General features: G+C 41.7%; 1 protein-coding gene across 9 annotated transcripts in view; it reads left to right on the forward strand.

Moving 5' to 3' along the window:
* Positions 1-22,301, forward strand: part of LOC139268074 (ERI1 exoribonuclease 3-like) — a 535,481-nt gene that overhangs the window by 29,276 nt on the left and 483,904 nt on the right. For all 9 annotated transcript variants that reach the window (XM_070886065.1, XM_070886072.1, XM_070886073.1 and 6 more), the window contains exon 2: positions 9,163-9,460. In XM_070886065.1, coding sequence (XP_070742166.1) covers positions 9,170-9,460 — 291 coding nt within the window. In that variant the 5' untranslated portion in view covers positions 9,163-9,169. The remainder of the gene's footprint in view (positions 1-9,162; positions 9,461-22,301) is intronic.

Here is a 22,301-nt window from a genome sequence, read left to right on the forward strand (position 1 = left end):
AATTTTGCACACTAATCTCTTGTGTGGAACCTTGTCAAAAGTCTTTTCAAAGTCCAAATACACCACATCTAGTGGGTAAGTACCCCGGCATCATGCCATTGCATGTATTTGAATGCCCAGTTTCTCAGCGAGTTGCTCTGGAGGAGCAGGGCAACTCGGACTGCAACTTCCTGATTTTTAACTGCACTTGTGGGCGCTAGAAGTTCCTGTTCATTTTACTCCATAATAACAGTGATTGCCTCACCATTATTTTTACTGCAAAATCGAGACTAATATTCACACTATTTGGGGAATCAGTTTTATAGTAGCGCCTTAAGACAATGGCTCAAGTCTTCCTGATAAGTTGGAAGAACTTATGACTCCGTGTTTGACAGGCAATCTGACCAGATGAAGGTGGTTACGGGGTTGACCGAAATGGCGGGGTGGTTACTATCATCATTGCATATATGGGCCCCAAGTTTCCACACGATAGAAAACGGGCGCCCCTCCGAGCTGGGCGCCTGTTTTTCGCGCCGGAAAAAAAACGCGCGATTCTGGAGCGCCCTGCAGCTCCATGTCTGCTTGGCGCGGAGCCTACCACTGACGCCAATTTTGAAAGTGGGAGGGGGCAGGTACCATTTAAATTAGTTTTTTTCCTGCCGGCAACCCTGCGCGTGCGCGTTGGAGCGTTTGCGCACGCGCAGTGTGAAGGAAACATTGGCACTCGGCCATTTTTGTAGTTCTTTGTAGTTGTTTAATTTTTGAACATTTTTTAATAAAAGCACATTGCCATCAGCACATCAGCACTGAGGCTTCTTGCAGCAGTGAGAAGGCTGCAGGAAGCCTCAGAAAGTTGAGGCAGCTGTTTCCCTCCCCCCCCCCCCCCCCCCCACATCCGCGAGAGAACGGCTGCCTCCTCCCCCGCCCCCCCGCGGGAACGAACGGCTGCCTCCTCCTCCCCCGACCCCCCCCCCCCCCCCCAGGCGGGAACGAACGGCTTCCTCCTCCCCCCCCCCCCCCTGCGGGAACGAACGGCTGCCTCAACTTGTGAGGCTTCCTGCAGCATTCTCCCTGGCTGAAGCACTTTCACACAGGTAGGAAGATGGTTTATTTGATCTTTTCTTTGCTTATAAATTTTTATTCAGGCTGGATTTATTTGTATAATATTTGTATAAGTATAAATAAGGATTTATTATAGAATTTAATGACTTCCCTTCCCTTCCCCCATCCCCTCCCACCTCGTTCTGGACGCCTAATTTGTAACCTGCGCCTGATTTTTTAATGTGTAGAACAGGTTTTTTCAGTTCTACAAAAATCTTCACTTGCTCCATTCTAAGTTAGTTTGGAGTACGTTTTCACTGTGGAAACTTTGAAATCAGGCGTCAGTGGCCGGACACGCCCTCTTTTGAAGAAAAAATTCTGTTCCAAAGTGAAACTGTTCTAACTGACTAGAACTGCAGAAAAGAAAATGTGGAGAATTGCGATTTCTAAGATAGTCCGTTCTCCAGCAGTTGCTCCTAAAAATCAGGCGCAAATCATGTGGAAACTTGGGCCCATGGAAACTGACCATTTGTCTGTGGATGATGTTACCTAGGGGAAGCATATAGATGAGGAGCGGGCCGAGGATAGACCCTTGGGGGAAATACCAGAGTTAATAGTGCAAGGCATGAAGAGAAGCTATTGCTAGAAATGTGCATTCAGATAAATTAGAATAGAACCATACAAGGTCTTACAGATCTGGGCAACAAAGGGGAGGTGTGAGATGTAGTCCACAGTATCGAATGTTGTAGCAAGGTTGAGGATGACAAAGACGAATATTGCACATTGCCACAGTCATAGATGTTTTGACTCCTTCCTCCGGTACAGTTCTACAGACACTGAGCACCTTCCAATACCTCCAAGTGGCTGTTATTTAAGTGTGAGCCTCGACAGTCCGTGTCAGCAGGCTATTTGGTGACTTGGTCGTTGCAGTCCAATCCTAACCTTTCCTCACCTCTCGTCCAGACATGTATTTCCAGGGGGTAAGCAGTGGGCATGCTTGCTGATTATCCCCTCAGCCAAGTGACGCTGAAGACAATTGCAGCACCTCTAATGACATCTGTCAGAAGACCAAATTTGGGACCTTCTGGTCTGTATGGAAAGCCATGACCTGCATAAAATCTTTGAACCAGTTTCTTTGAGGCCTGTTTGGAATCCAACCCAGAATGTCAGGATAAAAGTCAATCTTAACCCACTCGGGACTGGTTGACAGTGTTTAACCCAGTCCTAAGTAGGTACAAAGTTGCTCTTAATTCAACATATTCAGAAAACCATAAGGATAGCTGATGCTATTGGAAACATGGAAAAAAATCATACTGGGGCAGTGGATTATTTTTGGAAAACATTAGAAGCAGCTTTACTCAGCATCTAACCTGTGGTATGCGTGAGATGGGCGTACTAATGCTTTCACTGGATGCTAGAAGCAGAATGTTACAACTTGTCTGTCATTCCCCCACCCTAAAAAGTAACACGATCAAAGTTAAAGAAAAAATGTCTAGAAATCCTGTGACACAGGAAGGTGATCTGGCATACTTCTAATATCTGAGAAGCTACTTGCTTCATCAGCAGCAGAAGTCAAAATGTTTTCCATTTCCCTGAAATAAAATCCCTCACCTACATGACCACAAAATTCAACAAAAATATAAATTGAAGTGAATAGAATGGAAGATTAACCAGCTTGTTCACCTCACTGTTATTGCAGGGAAATATAATTTATTAGAAGAATCTTGTGAATAGCTTTTTAGAAATTTGTTCCAAAGCAATAAAATGTCTATGGACCCATGGCATGGTATAGTATTAATCACCTGGACTGCCCCTTTCCAAGTTTATTACCAGATAGAATTAATTCCAGGCATTCTTTATTTTGTGCACTTGACCATGCCAGCAACATGTTTACTTGTGTTATGGATTTTTCACACTTACAAGAATATAAGAAATAGGAGTAGGCCATACGACCCCTTGAGCCTGCTCCGCCATTTAATACGATCATGGCTGATCCGATCATGGGCTCGGGTCCACCTCCCTGCCCGCTCCCCATAACCCCTTATTCCCTTATCATTTAAGAAACTGTCTCTTTCTGTCTTAAATTTATTCAATGTCCCAGCTTCCACTGCTCTCTGAGGCAGCGAGTTCCACAGATTTACAATCCTCTGAGAAAATAAATTTCTACTCGTCTCTGTTTTAAATGGGCGGCCCCTTATTCTAAGATCACGCCCTCTAGTTCTAGTCTTCCCCCATCAGTGGGAACATCCTCTCTGCATCCACCTTGTCAAGCCCCTCATAACCTTTATACGTTTCGATAAGATCACCTCTCATTCTTCTGAATTCCAATGAGTAGAGGCCCAACCTACTCAACCTTTCCTCATAAGACAACCCCCTCATCTCTGGACTATAATCGAATTAATTCCAATGGGCTGTCTGATATAGTGCTTGTGTAGCAATAACAGTATAAAACAGTCAGGATTGAATTGAAAGGGAAAAATTCTACCTAAGAAACTTCCTTGACTTCTCTAAGGTTGTTTCAGATTAACTAAATAGTGACACTCCCTGTTATTTAGTTATTTAAACTTTCAGAAGGATTTTGACAAAGTTACACCAAAAGACTTTGAATAAAACTAAAATCCATAGGAATCCAGGACAGAACATGGAACTGGATATGAAACTGGTTTTTAAAAAAAAAATAAGAATACAAATGTCATATGGGCTGGGAGAAAAGTGTAGATTAGAGTTCAATAAGGATCAGTGTTTGGTTCCCTATTGTTTCTCATTTACATCAATAATATCTATTGTAAGGTGGTCAAATTTGTTAATGGCACAAATCTAGTGAGTGGTAAAAAATATGGTTAATTTTAAGCACTTTGATACTTCACAATTGGTTCTTTTTCCTTTTGAAATAAAAAATCTAAATGACATTTGGATTTTCAACTTCCCAATCTTTCACAGACATAGGGATGATTTTCAACATTTGCCTGTAATGGGCTGGTGGTGGGCAAAGCGATTCCACCACTTATCCAATACCAGTAGTATGAGGCCAGAACCCATTTTCAAGTTTCGACCACATTTGTATTGAGTCTGAGAGCTGCCTAGCACCGATAGGCAGATTACTGATCCAGGTGTGGAAATTCTGGCAGCTCCATAACAAAGCTGAGCCGGAAGAAAACTAAAAAAGGGGAGGCTCTCCAAGGGGTCCTCTGAGCGGTTGAAAGTGGATCAAAGTATTTTTGTAGGGCTAGAAAGATCATTCTGCTCCCCCTGGCCACACAAAAATGCATAGAAAAAAATTTTAGTGGCTGTTTTGTGAGCGGCTTACAGCAGTCCCTTTTAAGGACCGCTGGTTAGGGCACTCGCGGCCTAGTACCAACGTGTGACTCAATCCCTACATTAAGGTACTGAAAATCGGAAACGTGGTCTTCAAACTCTGATCTGTATAGTCAGGTTGGCTCCTATCTCTTTTAGGCAGGAATGCTGCTAATCCATTTACAGGTTCACCTGAAAATTGCATCGTGTGGTCAAGAGGCATGCATTTCTTCTAAATTTTCAACTGCCGGCTCCCCCATTTTCCAACATAAACAACAGGGCAGGCTGTAATTGAAAATTGCGCCCATTGTCTCCTTTTCTATCTAGTCCAGTTCATACTGGCACTTTTCTACCTCTTGCCCTCTTCCTCCCCTCTCAATATAACATGGCATTCTATTCCTCCCTCCTCAGTTCAACATGGTGGTTTTCCTCCATGGCCCATTCAAACTAGCATTCTTCTCCCTTTCTCCCTTTCTACCCTCAATTCAACCTGATACTCTTCTCTATTTCCTCCCCCCCGCAACTCCGTTCAAGCTAGCAATTTTCCTCCCCATTTCATGCTGACATTCTTGTTCCCATTCAGTTAATGCTGCGTGATGGTTTGATTCCTTTCCACTTTTGGTAGAATCACAAAGCTGCAGTGAGGACGGAGCCCAGAATCTTTTTTGGAATTTAATGCGGTTATTGTGGGGAATCCCAGCACGTAGCAAGCTGGGTTTGCTTCCATGGAGGGTTGGCTCAAATCTTTTTTTTCTTATAGCATACTCTATCAAGAAGACTGAATTAGCATTTAATTTTCTTTGCCACAACAGATTTGGCATTCATTCTGAGGTCCAGGGTATGAAAGCATATTTTGATTTTTTTTTAAAAACTGTGACTTCATCAAAACCCATTAATTGTGTTATAACCTTTTTCTATAACCTTGTGTTATATTCCAGCCACCTGCTCTGCATTTATAACCTTGTGTTATATTCCAGCCACCTGCTCTGCATTTATTGGTATCAAGAATAACTGGACACTACTCGTAAGAACATAAGCAATAAGAGCAGGAGTAGGCCATTTGACCCCTCGAGCCTGCTCCGCCATTCAATAAGATCATGGCTGATCTGATCGTGGCCTCAACTCCACTTCCCCGCCCGCTCCCCATAACTCTGGACTCGCTTATCGTTCAAAAATCTGTCTATCTCCACCTTAAATATATTCAATAACCCAGCCTCCACATTTCTCTGGGTAGAGAATTCCAAAAATTCATGACCCTCTGAGAGAAGAAATTCCTCTTCCTCTCTGTTTTAAATGGGCGACCCCTTATTCTGAAACTATGCCCCCTAGTTCTACATTCCCACACGAGGGGAAACATCCTTTCTGCATCCTGTCAAGCCCCCTCAGAATCTTATACGTTTCAATAAGATCACCTATCAGTCTTCTAAACTCCAATGAAGTATAGGGCCAACCTGCTCAACCTTTCCTCATATGACAATCCCTTCATCTCAGGAATCAACCTCGTGAACCTTCTCTGAACTGCCTCCAATACAAGTATATATTTCCTTTAAATAAGGAGACTAAAACTGTACCAACCTGATAACCTTATAGAATTTGTTTTCCCTTCTTCCTTTTCCCTTGTCCATTTCCTTATGCTTTTGTTCTGTGTACCACTTCAAGTCCTCAGTTTAATACCTGCATTGCATTGAGTCTTTGGTAAAACATTGAGATTTCCTTTTCACGGGGAACCCTACATTTTGCTTCTTTATCTCACAATTTATAGAAGTTTCACATTTGAGTTGTAACACCAGGGCACCTTTTATATTTCATTTTAAATTATTACACCCATAGTTAGACAGAAATTTTGTGTAAGGGTTTTTGGAATGATCAGCCAAGATTTCTGCTTGGAAAAGAAAGCATTGGAGAGTAATGTTCACATTGTGTTCTGTTCTGTTGATAATGATTTTTTTAAGCCAACTAATTTGAATCTTGTCAGCAAAAAACAATAAATAGTTTATTGTAGCACATTCACATCTATCTGATATTTTGTGTCAACAAATCAATAAATAATTTCTGTAATTTATCAATTTCTGCTGCTTACATTAAATAAACATTAAGACTAATGTGTGCCACAAAATCTGTCTGTTTGTTAGTGACTCCATAATTGGCAGTGGCAATGGCATGTAAGAAGCCATTTTCTGTCATCTACTGTGAATAGTTCAACTAGTTTTCAGAATTTGTTCACCAATTCCTTGATCTTGCCATTTGAATACTGAATGAACCAGCATTTGACATCATGTTACATTTTTCAGTGAAACGGTTGACAATAAATGAATGTAAACAGGTGTAATAGTGTAATTGTGGTGATGCATGAGGCCAGTGGCCTGGCTATCCAAAACAAATCTAAATACCTTCCGTTTTGTTACTTATTTTCAGAAGACTCGCTACCTGAAAATTTAAATAAGGCAAAAGATCTACCCCATACTTTGTACTTGAAAATTCATTACCTTACATTTACCTGTTTGTGGGATGAAAAAACTGCATAGTTTTAATTTTACATAGCAAAATTGCTAATTTGTACTGCTATTTATTTTGGTGTGTAATCAGATCAGAAGTAGCATTTTAGATTGAATGTACCATAAAGTACATGCCACTGCTTTCACATGGTTTCACTCCTATCTATTGCATTGTAGACAATAAATTGCCACCAAGACTTTTCTTCCTGTGTCTGCCCAATCACTTTTGATGTACCCCAAGGTTCCAGACGTGGCCCTGTTCCCTTCACCATTTAAATACTGGCAGAATTGTTCAGAAGCATGGGTCAGTTTTCACCTGTACACCGACAGCATTCGGCTCTACCTCGCTTCCCTTCCATCAATCGCAGGGCTGTTGCCATTCTCTTCTCCCCAGCTGCTTATCTGATGCATTTCTCCAGTTTAAATGCAGACACCCGAGTGCCTCGAGTCCTAACTCCACAGCCACCTCAAATTAAGCCTGGAGATGTACAGCCTTGGCATACTACTTGACCTGTCCCATATCTAATCCATGTTTTCTTTAAACTCCAAAATGTCACTCCTTCCCCCTCTTCCACAGCAATGTCATTATTCAGATCTTTATCATCTAAATGCTAACCTATCCTGTGCACTCCTTGCTAGTTGCCAGGCTTTTCACCTGCACTAACCCGTCGCATTCTAGTCTAACTCCACTGACTCCCTGTTCCACAGAGAATTGATTTTAAGATTCTCATCCTCGTCTTCAAATCCCTTCACAGTTTATTGTTTTGTATTTTCATGATATCCAGCAGTATGTCCTGGCATGCATTCTCTGCTCCTCTGACACTCTGCTTCTCGTTCTCTGTTCTACCATCAGCAGTCGATCCTTCAGTCCCTATGACCTGCTCTCTGGAACTTCTTTCCTTGGGATATATGCCTTGTTATATTTCCCCCCCCACCTATTTTCAAAAGCTTCCTAAAAACCCTTCCCTTCAATCCTGCCTATGTCCCCTTCTAAACCTTTGTATTCCCCTTCCCATTCTGGATGCTAACTCCTTGTCTACTGTCCTGTAACAACAACAACAACTTGCATTTATGTAGTGACTTTCACGTCGTAAAACGTTCCAAGGCACTTATGATGTTACAGAATGTATTTCTGTATGTGAAGAAATTCAAATATAAACTCTTGTATATAAATTTGTCTCTGTTTTCAGAAGATATAAAGCCAGGTTTACTGCAAAGTACAGTAATCTGCAATTGGATACATGCAGGTTATATGGCATATCCTGGAATGTTTTGAAGTTGATAGTAATTCTACAACACACAACCAAAGTTTGAAGCCAGACATTGCACTCAGCTGTACTTTAAACCAATCAGTGCCATTATTACTGTGCATGGGAGGCTTTGATTGAACTCCCATCTCTTGTCGAATGTTACTTTAGTGTTTGACTAAAACAAGGGATGGATCTGAAGCTTTGCCTGATGAACATAATAAAAGCATAGGACTAAGAGAAGATCCTTTAACAGATGGCTACTGTACATCAGTGTTTGTGTTTCCACAAGATTAACCTTTGCCCTTGGGCAGGAAAGCAGTAATTTAAAAAAAAAACGTAAGAACTGTATAAAAGCTGCACCTGGAGCTACACAATCTAATTCTTTTTTAAAACATTACGGTACTGAAAATACTTGCTGTTCCTGGCATCATTTATTATTTTTGGCATTTAGCTTTTCACTGACTGAGGTGATGGAAGATGCTCGGGAAATTAACTCTTTATTTTTCCTTCCCTCTTTTTTGTGAGTGATTACTGAACATTCCTAGGTAAGATAATGTAAAAGTAAAGTCCAAAACTCCCACTAGATGCAGTGTTGCAACTAAAATGGGCGAGATTTTATTTTTTGCACCGTGCGCTGCTGCCAGTGTCGTTGAGCATGTTCAGAAAGTACCGTGTTGCTGTTAATTTTATTCAACCAAGTGGATACTGTATTAGTGCTGCTAAACTAATGATCAATATTTCCTGTGTATTTCCAGTGCTTTTACACTTTGCTAGTGTATTGGTGGTACGTCCAGCAGGAATGGTTGGCTCGGATTTAAGTGTTCACATGGCTACTTCTGTGCCAGCCTCCTAACTGAAAGGAAGAAGGGTGGGGCGGCATGGTCTGAAAAAAAAGCAGTTATCTGTGTTCATTGCAACTTTCTGTGATGCAGTCTAGCACATAATAAATTAGATTTCTATATGTCCATAAACATCCCTAGACAATTGAATAGCTGAATTTTTGTTTTGAATATTTGCTGTGTTCTGACGTGGAGCCTTCAGATTACTATTATATACATTTTTATGCTTTCCTAATGCTCTGAATTTCTATTGATTTGTTACAGAAACCCAATGGTACAGTTTATCCGTTGGATCAGAAGTGCCAACTTTCTTTGTATCTTAAACTCAAGTTCTGGATTGGGAAGATCTTCGGTGATTTTGTTCTCCTCCGAGAGAGCAAGTGCAGAATCGGTTTCGAACAGGCGATTTTCAGACAGTCGGTCGCTAACTCTGTCGGTTGATAATAAAATGGCTTCAGCACAGCAGCCATCATCCAAATCATCTTTCCATCCTCAAACTTACCATAATTTTTTGGTTTTGGACTTTGAAGCAACATGCAATAAAGAATTGATAAAGCCACAGGTATTTTTGCACATTACATTTTCTGCTCATGCTTTTCTCCTAGAAATATCTTACCAATGTTAAACAACGGATATTTACAACAGTTTATTGATGAACCATATAATAATTATGTTCTACCCGAGCAGTTGTGTTGATCCAAGATTCTGAACTCGAGTTCATTTAGACTCCCATGTCCAAATTTTAGGAGTAGAATTTCACGTTCTGGGAGTCAAAGTGGAGAAGTACTTGGTGCAGTAATGATCTGCTTCTAGATGTCTTTAGCATGCTTTGTTAAATATATCATGTTAATATTTACTAATTGCAATAGTGACATCTAGTGGCTGATAATCAACACTGCAAGTGCCTTTATAAGAACATAAGAAATAGGAGCAGGAGAAGGCCATACGGCCCCTCGAGCCTGCTCCGCCATTTAATACGATCGTGGCTGATCTGATCATGGACTCGGGTCCACTTCCCGGCCCACTCCCCATAACCCCTTATTCCCTTATCATTCAAGAAACTGTCTATTTCTGTCTTAAATTTATTCATTGTCCCAGCTTCCACAGCTCTGAGGCAATGAATTCCACAGATCCACAACCTTCTGAGAGAAGAAATTTCTCCTCATCTCAGTTTTAAATGGGCGGCCCCTTATTCTAAGATCACGCCCTCCAGTTCTAGGCTCCCTCATCAGCGGAAACATCCTCTCTGCATCCACCTTGTCAAGCCCCCTCATAATCTTATACGTTTTGATAAGATCACCTCTCATTCTTCTGAATTCCAATGAGTAGAGGCCCAACCTACTCAACCTTTCCTCATAACCCCCTCATCTCTGGAATCAACCTTGTGAACCTTCTGCCTCCTTTTGTAAATCTGGAAACCAAAACTGTATGCAGTATTCCAAGTGTGGCCTCACCAATACCCTGAACAACTGTAGCAAGATGTCCCTGCTTTTATACTCCATCCCCTTTGCAATGAAGGCCAAGATTCCATCACTTGCTTGTATATTAACCTTTTGTATTTCATGCACAAGTACCCCCAGGTCCCACCATACTGCAGCACTTTGCAATCTTTCTCTATTTAAATAGTAACTTGCTCTTTGATTTTTTTTTTCTGCCAAAGTGCATGACCTCACACTTTCCAACATTAAACTCCATCTGCCAAATTTTTGCCCACTCACTTAGCCTGTCTATGTCCTATTGCAGATTTTGTGTGTCTTCCTCACACATTGCTTTTCCTCCCATCTTGGTATCTTATTCATTGGAGAGTTTTGCCACCTTAGATAATTTCTGTAGTGCTGAATAGAATATTAGTTGGCCATTGGGCACCTGAACATATGGTTAGGTCTCACACTGACAAAAGATGTGTTCGAGAAAGGATGTCTTGTGTAATCTGATTAATGGAGAGCCATAAAATGATATAACGGAGAGTTGCAGTGTGCACTTGAGAAATGACACTAATAATGAAATTCTCAAACACAACAAACAAGAAATATTAGCAACACAGAATTTACAGGTCATTTAGTGCTGCTGGAGAAGATCCCTTATGGTGCAAAATCTTTTTTCACCCCATCGAATTTTCTCCCTTTTCAGACAGGTCTACCATTTCTTGGCTGCTGGTATCTCTCTGGTACTTTGAACTGGTTGCAATTGTTCATGTTTGAGCCTTGGCAATGAGTGCCAATCAATTGTGTGGGACCTCGCAGCCAGCCCGATTCCTTCCTTCCTCCCTAGCTTCCACATTGCATTGGATAATGACGGTGAATGAAAGATGTGGCTGATTTTCTTTCACTCTATCTGGGAAACATTTAGGCCAGTTGAAACATCCTTGCTGCATTATTGGCTAATTTCAGCTAACTCTGAACAGGCCACACATTGTACCTGAAATCTATCCTATCAGTACAGCTTGGGATTTGAGCAAAAAATAAAGATGTCTTACTGCAATTATATGGGACCCTGGTAAGATTACGCCTGAAGTATTGTGTGCAGTTTTGGTCTCCTTATCTAAGGAAGGATATATTTGCCATAGAGAGAGTGTGACGAAGGTTCATCAGACTGATTCCTGAGATGGGGGGATTGTTCTATGAGGAGAGATTGAGTAGAGTAGGCCTATATTTTCTAGATTTTACAAGAATGAGGGGTGATCTCATTGAGACATACAAAATTCTTACAGGGCTTGACAGGGCAGATGCAGGGAGGATGTTTCCCCTGGCTGGGGAGTCTAGAACCAGGGGTCACAGTCTCAGAATAAGGGGTCGACCATTTAGGTCTGAGATGAGGGCAAATTTCTTCACAGGGTGGTGAACCTTTGAAATTCCCTACCCCAGTGGACTGTGGAGGCTCAGTCGTTGTGTATAATCAAGACAGAGATCGATAGATTTTTGGATATTAAGGGAATCAAGGGATATGGGGATAGTGCAGGCAAGTGGAATTGAAGTAGACGATCAGCCATGATCTTGTTGAATGGCAGAACAAGCTTGAGGGGCTTACTCCTACTCCCGCTCCTCTTTTTTTATGTTCTTAGTATCACACTGAGCAACTGAAGAACTCCTCTCCTGAAGACACTGACTGTTACTGCGGTATAATTCCACACGTGCTGGAAGTTCTGGTACCTTGTCATAGGCAGTTCTTTGTGTGAACCTAAGCAATGAGCTATTGGAAGATACTAGTTGTCTGTAGAACTGTACCTGAGGAAGGAGTCAAAACATCGTCTGCGACTCTGGCAATGTGTAATATCCCTCTTTGGCATCCTCAACCTTGCTGCAACATTCAATACAGTGGACCACATCTTCCCCCTCTCTTTTGTTGCCCAGTAATAGCTCATGGGATCCAAGGCAAAGTGGCAAGTTGGATCCAAAATTGGCTCGGAGGCAGGAAGCAAAGGGTAATGATTGATGGGTGTTTTTGTGACTGGAAGGCTGCATCCAGTGGGGTTCCGCAGGGCTCAGTACTGGGTTCATTTATGGTATATGTCAATGACTTGGACTTAAATGTTGGGAGGATGATTAAGAAGTTTGCAGATGACACTAAAATAGCCTGTGTGGTTGATAATGAAGAAGAAAGCTGCTGACTGCAGAAAGATATCAATGTACTGGTCAGGTGGGCAGAACAGTGGCAAATTGAATTCAATCTGGATAAGTGTGAGGTAATGCATTTGGGGAGGTCTAAGGCAAGGGAATACATATTAAATGGTACGACACTGAAAAGTACAGTGGAACAAAGGGACCTTGGAGTGTAACTCCGCAGATCCCTAAGGAAGCAGGACATGTGGTTAAGAAGGCATATGGGCACCACATTACAGGAAAATTGTAATTGCACTGGAAAGGGTGCAGAGGAGATTTATAAGAATGTTGTCTGGACTGGAGAATTTTGGCTATGAGGAAAGATTGGAGATGCTGGGTCTGTTTTCTTTGAAACAGAGGAGGCTGAAGGGAAACTTGATTGAGGTGTATAAAATCATGAGGGGCCTAGATAGAGTAGATAGGAAGGACCAGTTTCCTTTGGCAGATGGGTCAACAACCAGGGGGCAGAGATTTGAAGTAATTGGGGGGAGGTTTAGAGGAGATACAAGTCAGAAACCCTCACCACATTTAAAAGATACTTGGATGTGCACTTCAAGTGCTGTAACCTACAAGGCTATGGACTAAGTGCTGGAAAGTTGGTTTAGGCTGGATAGCCCTTGGTCAGCCGGCACGGACATAATGGGCCGAAATGGCCTCCTTCCGTGCTGTAAATTTCTATGATCTGTAAGACTGTTTTTGTGTGGTTCTAATCCAATCTATCTTCATAGCAACATCGGAATTGGTAGATGAAAAAAAGACCAAAGTCAACCTAGTTTGCATTCTACTATTCTGGTAGTTGCATGATACAATGATAAGGAGTTGTTGGCTAATAATAGTAATCAATTTCTATCAATTAGTCTACGAGACCTAGAAATGCCACAAGGAAAACCCCAGTGGTGGAGAGTTTTGGGAGCCATAAGTCTGAAGTCAGCCTTTTCCTGCCAAGCACCCTTCACTTACCATGTATCATGCCTCAGATTACTTATATACTGTACCCCAAATTTTATTTTCTGAAAGAAATCTATCTAATTTTCACTTGAATGAATCAATACTAACTGCCTCCCTGAGGAGTCTCTTCCATAGATTGACGACTCTCTGAAATATTGTTTGTACAGATTTGTTTTGAAATTGCCCCCTTTCAAGCACAGGCCATGTCCTCTGGTTCTACTGTTTTGGACAAGGTGAAATAACTTGTCATGGACCACGTTATCTAGTCCCTTTTAGAATCCTAAAAATAACAATCATATCACCTCTCCACTTTCTCTCTTCCAGTGAGAATGTGCCCAATTTACATAATCAAATCAATGTTCCTAATCCATGGGTGCTGAAGCTTATAGTGGTGTCCATGCTATTGCCCTGGCTGTGATCAGCTGACTCAGCACAGATTGGGAATTGAATCCATTAAGGTTTAAGTCTGAAAGATCGATACACAAGAGAATCTAGAAATTTTAGCAAATTCGATTTACGAATTTTGTTAATTAATCTGGCATGATTTAGTTTCCACTCTGCTGCATTCAAAAAAACTAAAGGCATACCATGTGTAGTTTGTGTCTTCTCCATGTACTAATATTTTTATCTCATCTGAAATATCACAAGTGGTAGTCAGATGGCATGCTAGCACCTTGTAGTTTACAACCTTTACCATTACTAAGGTAGCAATTATAGTGTCCTGTTTTTAATGGCCATTTTGAGTGCCGTATCACCTGCAAAGCTGATTTAATGATGGTTTCCACAGTAGATGAAGTATAATTTTAGCATCTTTTTTCCCAATAGAGGGAAAACAACGGATGATGGGTATTTTGTTAAAGTTACCAATAAATCATTAGGTTAAACGTCATCATTTAGCTGGAACTATCCTTTTTAATGAGATTAATCATCGAAACATAGAAAATAGGTGCAGGAGTAGGCCATTCGGCCCTTCGAGCCTGTACCGCCATTCAATAAGATCATGGCTGATCATTCCTTCAGTACCCCTTTCCTGCTTTCTCTCCATACCCCTTGATCCCCTTAACCGTAAGTGCCATATCTAACTCCCTCTTGAATATATCCTATGAACTGGCATCAACAACTCTCTGCGGCAGGGAATTCCACAGGCCAAAAACTCTGAGTGAAGAAGTTTCTCCTCATCTCTCCTAAATGGCCTATCCCTTATCCTAAGACTATGTCCCCTGGTTCTGGACTTCCCCAACATCGAGAACATTCTTCCCGCATCTAACCTGTCCAGTACCGTCAGAATCTTGTATGTTTCTATGAGATCCCCTCTCATCCTTCGAAACGCCAGTGAATAAAGACCCAGTTGATCCAGTCTCTCCTCATATGACAGCCCAGCCATCCCTGGAATCAGTCTGGTGATTCCCTCAATAACAATAGCTGCACTCCCTCAATAGCAAGAACGTCCTTCCTCAGACGAGGAGACCAAAACTGAACACAATATTCCAGGTGAGGCCTCACTAAGGCCCTGTACAACTACAGTAAGACCTCCCTGCTCCTATATTCAAATCCCCTAGCTATGAAGGCCAACATACCCATTTGCCTTTTTTACCGCCTGCTGTACCTGCGTGCCCACTTTCAGTGACTGATAAAGCATGACACCCAGGTCTTTTTGCACCTTCCCTTTTTCTAGTCTGCCGCCATTCAGATAATATTCTGTCTTCGTGTTTTTGCCCCCAAAATGGATAACCTCACATTTAGCCACATTATACTGCATCTGCCATGTATTTGCCCACGCACCTAATCTGTCCAAGTCATCCTGCAGCCTCTTAGCGTCCTCCTCACAGCTCACACTGCCACCCAGTTTAGTGTCATCCGCAAACTTGGAGATATTACACTCTATTCTTTCATCCAAATCGTTAATGTATATTGTAAAGAGCTGGGGTCCCAGCACCGAGTCCTGCGGCACCCCATTACTAACTGCCTGCCATTCTGGAAAGGACCCGTTTATCCCAACTCTCTGCTTCCTGTCTGCCAACCAGTTCTCTATCCACGTCAGTACATTACCCCCAATACCATGCGCTTTGATTTTGTACACCAATCTCTTGTGCGGGACCTTGTCAAAAGCCTTTTGAAAGTCCAAATGCAGCACATCCACTGGTTCTCCCTTGTCCACTCTACTAGTTACATCCTCAAAAAATTCTAGAAGATTCGTCAAGCATGATTTCCCTTTCATAAATCCATGCTGACTCGATCCGATCCTGTCACTGCTTCCCAATGGGCTGCTATTTTATCCTTAATGATTGATTCCAGCATTTTCCCCACTACTGATGTCAGGCTAACTGGTCCATAATTACCCGCTTTCTCTCTCCCTCCTTTTTTAAAAAGTGGCGTTACATTAGCTACCCTCCAGTCCATAGGAACTGATCCAGAGTCGATAGATTGTTGGAAAATGATCACCAATGTATCCACTATTTCTAGGGCCACTTGCTTAAGTACTCTGGGATGCAGACTATTAGGATCCGGGGATTTATTGGCCTTTAATCCTACCAATTTCCCTAACACAATTTCCCGCCTAATAAGGATATCCTTCAGTTCCTCATTCTCACTAGACCCACTGTCCCCTAGTACATTCAGAAGGTTATTTGTATCTTTCTTCGTGAAGACAGAACCAAAGTATTTGTTCAATTGGTCTGCCATTTCTTTGTTCCCCATTATAAATTCACCAAAGTCCGACTGCAAGGAACCTACGTTTGTCTTCACTACCCTTTTTCTCTTCACATATCTATAGAAGCTTTTGCAGTCAGTTTTTATGTTCCCGGCAAGTTCCTCTCGTACTCTATTTTCCCCTTCTTAATTGAACCCTTAGTCTTCCTCTGTTAAATTCTAAATTTCTCCCAGTCCTCAAGTTTGTTGCTTTTTCTAGCCAATTTATATGCCTCTTCTTTGGTTTTAACACTATCCTTAATTTCCCTTATTAGCCATGGTTGAGCCACCTTCCCAGTTTTATTTTTACTCCAGACAGGGATGTACAATTGCCGAAGTTCATCCATGTGATCTTTAAATGTTTGTCATTGCTTATCCACTGTCAACCCTTTAAGTATCCTCTGCCAGTCTATTCTAGCCAATTCACACCTCATACCGTTGAAGTTACCTTTCCTTAAGTTCAGGACCCTAGTTTCCAAATTAACTTTGTCACTCTCCATCTTAATAAGGAATTCTACCATATTATGGTCACTTTTCCCCAAAGGGCTTCGCACAACAGGATTGCTAATTAGTCCCTTCTCATTACACAACACCCAGTCTGGGATGGCCAGCTCCCTGGTTGGTACCTCGACATATTGGTCTAGAAAAGCTTCCCTAATGCACTCCAGGAAATCCTCCTCCACCGCATTGCTACCAGTTAAGTTAGCCCAATCAATATGTAGATTAAAGTCGCCCATGATTACTGCTGTATCTTTATTGCACACATCCCTTATTTCTTGTTTGATGCTGTCCCCAACCTCACTACTGCTATTTATTTGGTGGTCTATGCACAACTCCCACTAGCGTTTTCTGCCCTTTGGAATTCCGCAGCTCCACCCATACCGATTCCACATCATCCAGGCTTATGTCCTTCCTTACAATTGTATTGATTTCCTCTTTAACCAGCAACGCCACCCTGCCTCCTTTTCGTTTCTGTCTATCCTTCCTAAATGCTGAATACCCTTGGATGTTGAACATAACGTAAGAACATAAGAATCAGGAACAGGAGTAGGCCATCTAACCCCTCGAGCCTGCTCCGCCACTCAACAAGATCATGGCTGATCTGGCCGTGGACTCAGCTCCACTTACCCGCCCGCTCCCCATAACCCTTAATTCCCTTATTGGTTAAAAATCTTATCTATCTGTGATTTGAATACATTCAATGAGCTAACCTCAACTGCTTCCCTGGGCAGAGAATTCCACAGATTCACAACCCTCTGGGAGAAGAAATTCTTTCTTAACTCGGTTTTAAATTGGCTCCCCCGTATTTTGAGGCTGTGCCCCCTAGTTCTAGTCTCCCCGACCAGTGGAAACAACCTCTCTGCCTCTTATCTCGCCTATCCCTTTCATTATTTTAAATGTTTCTATAAGATCACCCCTCATCCTTCTGAACTCCAACGAGTAAAGACCCAGTTTACTCAATCTATCATCATAAGGTAACCCCCTCATCTCCGGAATCAGCCAAGTGAATCGTCTCTGTACCCCCTCCAAAGCTAGTATATCCTTCCTTAAGTAAGGTGACCAAAACTGCACGCAGTACTCCAGGTGCGGCCTCACCAATACCCTGTACAGTTGCAGCAAGACCTCCCTGCTTTTGTACTCCATCCCTCTCGCAATGAAGGCCAACATTCCATTCGCCTTCCTGATTACCTGCTGCACCTTGGTTCCCAGCCTTGGTCACCCTGGAGCCATGTCTCCATGGTGCCAATCACATCGTATCCATTAACAGCTATCTGCGCAGTTAATTCATCCACCTTATTCCGAATACTGCTCGCATTGAGGCACAGAGCCTTCAGGCTTGTCTTTTAAACACACTTTGCCCCTTTTGAATCTTGCTGTACTGTGGCCCTTTTTGCTTTTTGCCTTGGGTTTCTCTATCCTCCACTTTTACTATTCTCCTTTCTATCTTTTGCTTCTGCCCCCCCCCCTTCTATTTCCCTCTGTCTCCCTGCATAGGTTCCCATCCCCCTGCCATATTAGTTTAACTCCTCCCCAATAGCACTAGCAAACACTCCCCCTCGGACATTGGTTCCCATCCTGCCCAGGTGCAGACCGTCCGGTTTGTACTGGTCCCACCTTCCCCAGAACCGGTTCCAATGTCCCAGGAATTTGAATCCCTCCTCTCTGCACCATTTCTCAAGCCACGTATTCATCTGAGCTATCCTGCGATTCCTACTCTGACTAGCACGTGGGACTGGTAGCAATCCTGAGATTACTACTTTTGAGGTCCTACTTTTTAATTTAACTCCTAGCTCCCTAAATTCATCTCGTAAGACCTCATCCCGTTTTTTACCTATATCGTTGGTACCTATATGCATCACAACAACTGGCTGTTCACCCTCCCTTTTCAGAATGTCCTGCACCTGCTCCGAGACATCCTTGGCAACATACCATCCTGGAGTCTCGGTTGCGGCCGCAGAAACGCCTATCTATTCCCCTTACAATTGAATCTCCTATCACTATCGCTCTCCCACTCTTTCTCCTGCCCTTCTGTGCAGCAGAGCCAGCCATGGTGCCATGAACTTGGCTGCTGCTGCTCTCCCCTGATGAGTCATCCCCCTCAACAGTACCCAAAGCGGTGTATCTGTTTTGCAGGGGGATGACCGCAGGGGACCCATGCACTACCTTCCCTGCACTGCTCTTCCTGTTGGTCTTCCATTCCCTATCTGGTTGTGGACCCCTTACCTGTGGTAAGACCAACTCACTAAATGTGCTAGTCACATCATTCTCAGCATCGTGCATGCCCCAGCGTGAATCCACCTGCAGCTCCAGCTCCGCAACGCGGTCCGTCAGCAGCTGGAGGCGGACACACTTCCCACACACGTAGTCGTCAGGGACATCGGAAGTGTTCCTGACTTCCCACATAGTACAGGAGGAGCATAACACATGTCTGAGCTCTCCTGCCATGACTTAACCCTTAGCTACACTTAAATTGGCAACAACAATGCTAAAAGTTAATTACTGATATATATAAGGAGATGATATTGCCATCAAGGCTTTTGTCTTTTTGATTTAAAAAAAATCTATTCTCCCTAACTTTATTGGGAAGAATATGAAATTATCAGTTCCCTTTGGCTTCCCAAGACAACTCCTGAGTGAAAGTGAGAGTGGATGATTTCCCCCCCAGACCTCTGCTTATGGGTCAGAAGGAATTGTATGAGAACAGCCAGAAGAAAACTCTACCTTCAATTTTGTCCTTTCCTGTACAAGGAAGTGCATAGCCTTCAATTTGTATATTTCCATAGCAGTGTAGTTAAAATTAGGAACTTCATAAAGTATGAGGAGCGGGAAATCAAACCTGTATCCCACCAATTTGTGACACCATGTGCCACCCTGTGCTTGAATGTGCACCACCATCATGACAACTTACCATGTGAGCCAAATCCTTCTCATTAAAATTCTATCCTCACTAAAATCCCTCAGGTTTTCCTAAGTTCTTCACATAATTTTTCCAGATACTTTTGAAAGTTGTTGGTTTCTCCTATGTTTAAGTACCAGCTAAAATATCAACCTTCAATGGCTTATTAAGTACAATTATAGCACTGTTTTCAGATTAGTGCACAGCTCAATAGTGCGAATAATGGTTTAAATATAGTAGTGGTTTTGCATTGTACTTTCCAAAATCCTTTTTAATCCAGCCCTAAATACGATTTGATCGTGTTTTGCTGTATAAGGAATGCATATATGTAGATCATATTTATTGAACACTGATACAGGGAATTTGTCTCGATCACCTCGAGATGGGATGAAACAATGACCCAAAGCAATTATCTGCTCTTCCATTACACCAAAGGGTTGGGAATAAACATAGCATTAAAAAAATCACTTAAAGCAATTTCTAATAATCACTGTAATCTTATCAATTACTGATTTAGAATCAAATTCTTTATCAAGGCCAAATATTATTCAAAATACAGTTAGTAATGATGTGGGCAGTCCTATGATGCAAATATGCTTTTTTTCTAACCCAACATATTGCATATCATTGTATATTGTGAAATCCCCAGTAAATTTAATCCTGCACCTGTTCTAAAAATGTAAGGCAATTCATTCTGTATTGCTTTTCTCTTAACTGAAATCGAAAGGAAAAGAATAAAGTGTAACATTATTTCGAAGGTGAACACTTCTCCTTCTAATTGCCTTGAATCCCTTTAGACATCACAACCCTGCACATCAGGCTTCAAGACTCATCTGTCAAAGTGTAAATCAGCAATTAAAACACAAACACCAAAATGTCAAAGATGACCTAAAGCACAACAGGGCTGACAAACAAGTCTGGACAAATCAGTGGATAATTTATAAGCATTGCACTAAAATCTAATTATTTGGCAATTCTTATTTGCAGTTAGCTTGCACTGTGCAATAAATTTATCATGCCATAAATTATTTAGAAAAGGCTATAGTGTAAATCAAAACAGAAGTATATATTTAAAAACAAGTTCCAGTACACCCATTTTACTTGTGTTGTAATTTGTTATCCAGAGGGTGGTGAGGCGTATCTTGTATTGTTTCTTAAAATAGATTTTACTGTAAAATTTAAATGTTGTGATTCAAAATCTCAGCAAGATCATCTGGGAGAGTTCTGCAAGGCACTTTTTCTCCCCTAATATTCGCAAGCAATCTTTTGATCATTCTAGATGATTTGTAAAGTATATTGTGTCTGCCAGTATGATTAATCTGGATGATACCTTTGTCATAATCACATGGCACACAAGTGGAAGCCAAAAAATCCACAAAAATTATAAACTGTTAACGGTGGAAAAGGTAGAAATTGCTATATTTTACATCGAATAATGCCCGCTGGTGTGCGCTTCAATGCAGTAACATTTCAGAATTGAAACGTTATTACAAAACCACTTGAGTTTTGTTGTTGTGGTTTACAATTTATCTCAACCCTCCATATGCTGCAGCCTTGCAGCACCTTCCATAATTGTTCTATCCCTTAAGAACAGAATGCAATGAAAAGCCTGGTCACCAAGTGTGTTTTAAAGTACCAGAGTAAATCTCTGTTATTTGCTTATAAAGAAATTATTGTATTGTATCATCAAATTACATCAGCAGAAGTAGAAGATAAATCATGCTTAAAGCACTCCCAGGTCAGAATTTGTATACTTATAGCTCTAGTTATATTGGTAATTTAAACTTCCCCAAGCTGTATTTGTATTTATGGTAGTAAACAGATTACTAAATGGCCCATTGTGGATTAGTTCAGATTTAAACAGGCTTACGAACGTACAAAAACGGGCAGGAAAGACCAGCTGGTTCATCAAGCCTATCCCACACCCTGATGGCTGGAGCATCATGACTAAACACTTCCTAAACACCCGCCACCTTGCCCATCTTGGTCAGTGGTCTGATCTTGAATTCTAGAGAAAATAGTTTCAGTAAAACTGATGGGCAGTTTCATAGTTTGGTTTTCCAGTCACTGGAACTGGAGGACTGTAAATGTTAAGATGTCATTACATATGTCATTGTAGTACCATTGACTCAAGCATGCATGGTAGTGGTGTCCCATTGAGCCTGCAATGTATGATCAGTTAAACGGCCACAAGTTATTCAAGCTGGTTGAAGCTGATCCAGAATCCAATATTAAAGGTTTCTGATCATTGATTTCATTCTCCGTATAATGGGTCATTAGATACAGACCATAGCTCCCCCTAACCTGTTTCAGTAATGTGTCTTAACTCTAACCACAGAAGGTCACCAGTATGATGTGAATGGGGCTGTCAAATTAGTGAGTAGTTTTATACTGTTGACTTGTTTCCATTGGGTATTGCTCTTAAATTCAGAAAGGACACTTTTGTTTCATTGGTTTGACTTGAATTTGAACCCAATACTAGAGCTGAAAGGATGGTCCGTAATTCCCTTGCATCATGTTGCTCCCAACAGGACAGCAATAGGCGTGCTACAATTGACCTCGGCACCCCTTGTCTTGGAGAGGGAAAAATCAGCCAAAGTGCCAGTGCAGACTCTGGGCTGAATTGCCTCTTCTGTGCTGTACTATTCTATGGCTCTGCGATTTTTATTTTTAAACACTACCAGCAATCTTTACTCTAATTGCTGTAATTACGAAGAATATGGTGGTTTATGCTGTGATACCCAGAGACAAATAACTTGCTGACATTCACT

Source organism: Pristiophorus japonicus, chromosome 8, assembly GCF_044704955.1.
Source record: "Pristiophorus japonicus isolate sPriJap1 chromosome 8, sPriJap1.hap1, whole genome shotgun sequence".
NCBI lineage: Eukaryota > Metazoa > Chordata > Chondrichthyes > Pristiophoridae > Pristiophorus > Pristiophorus japonicus.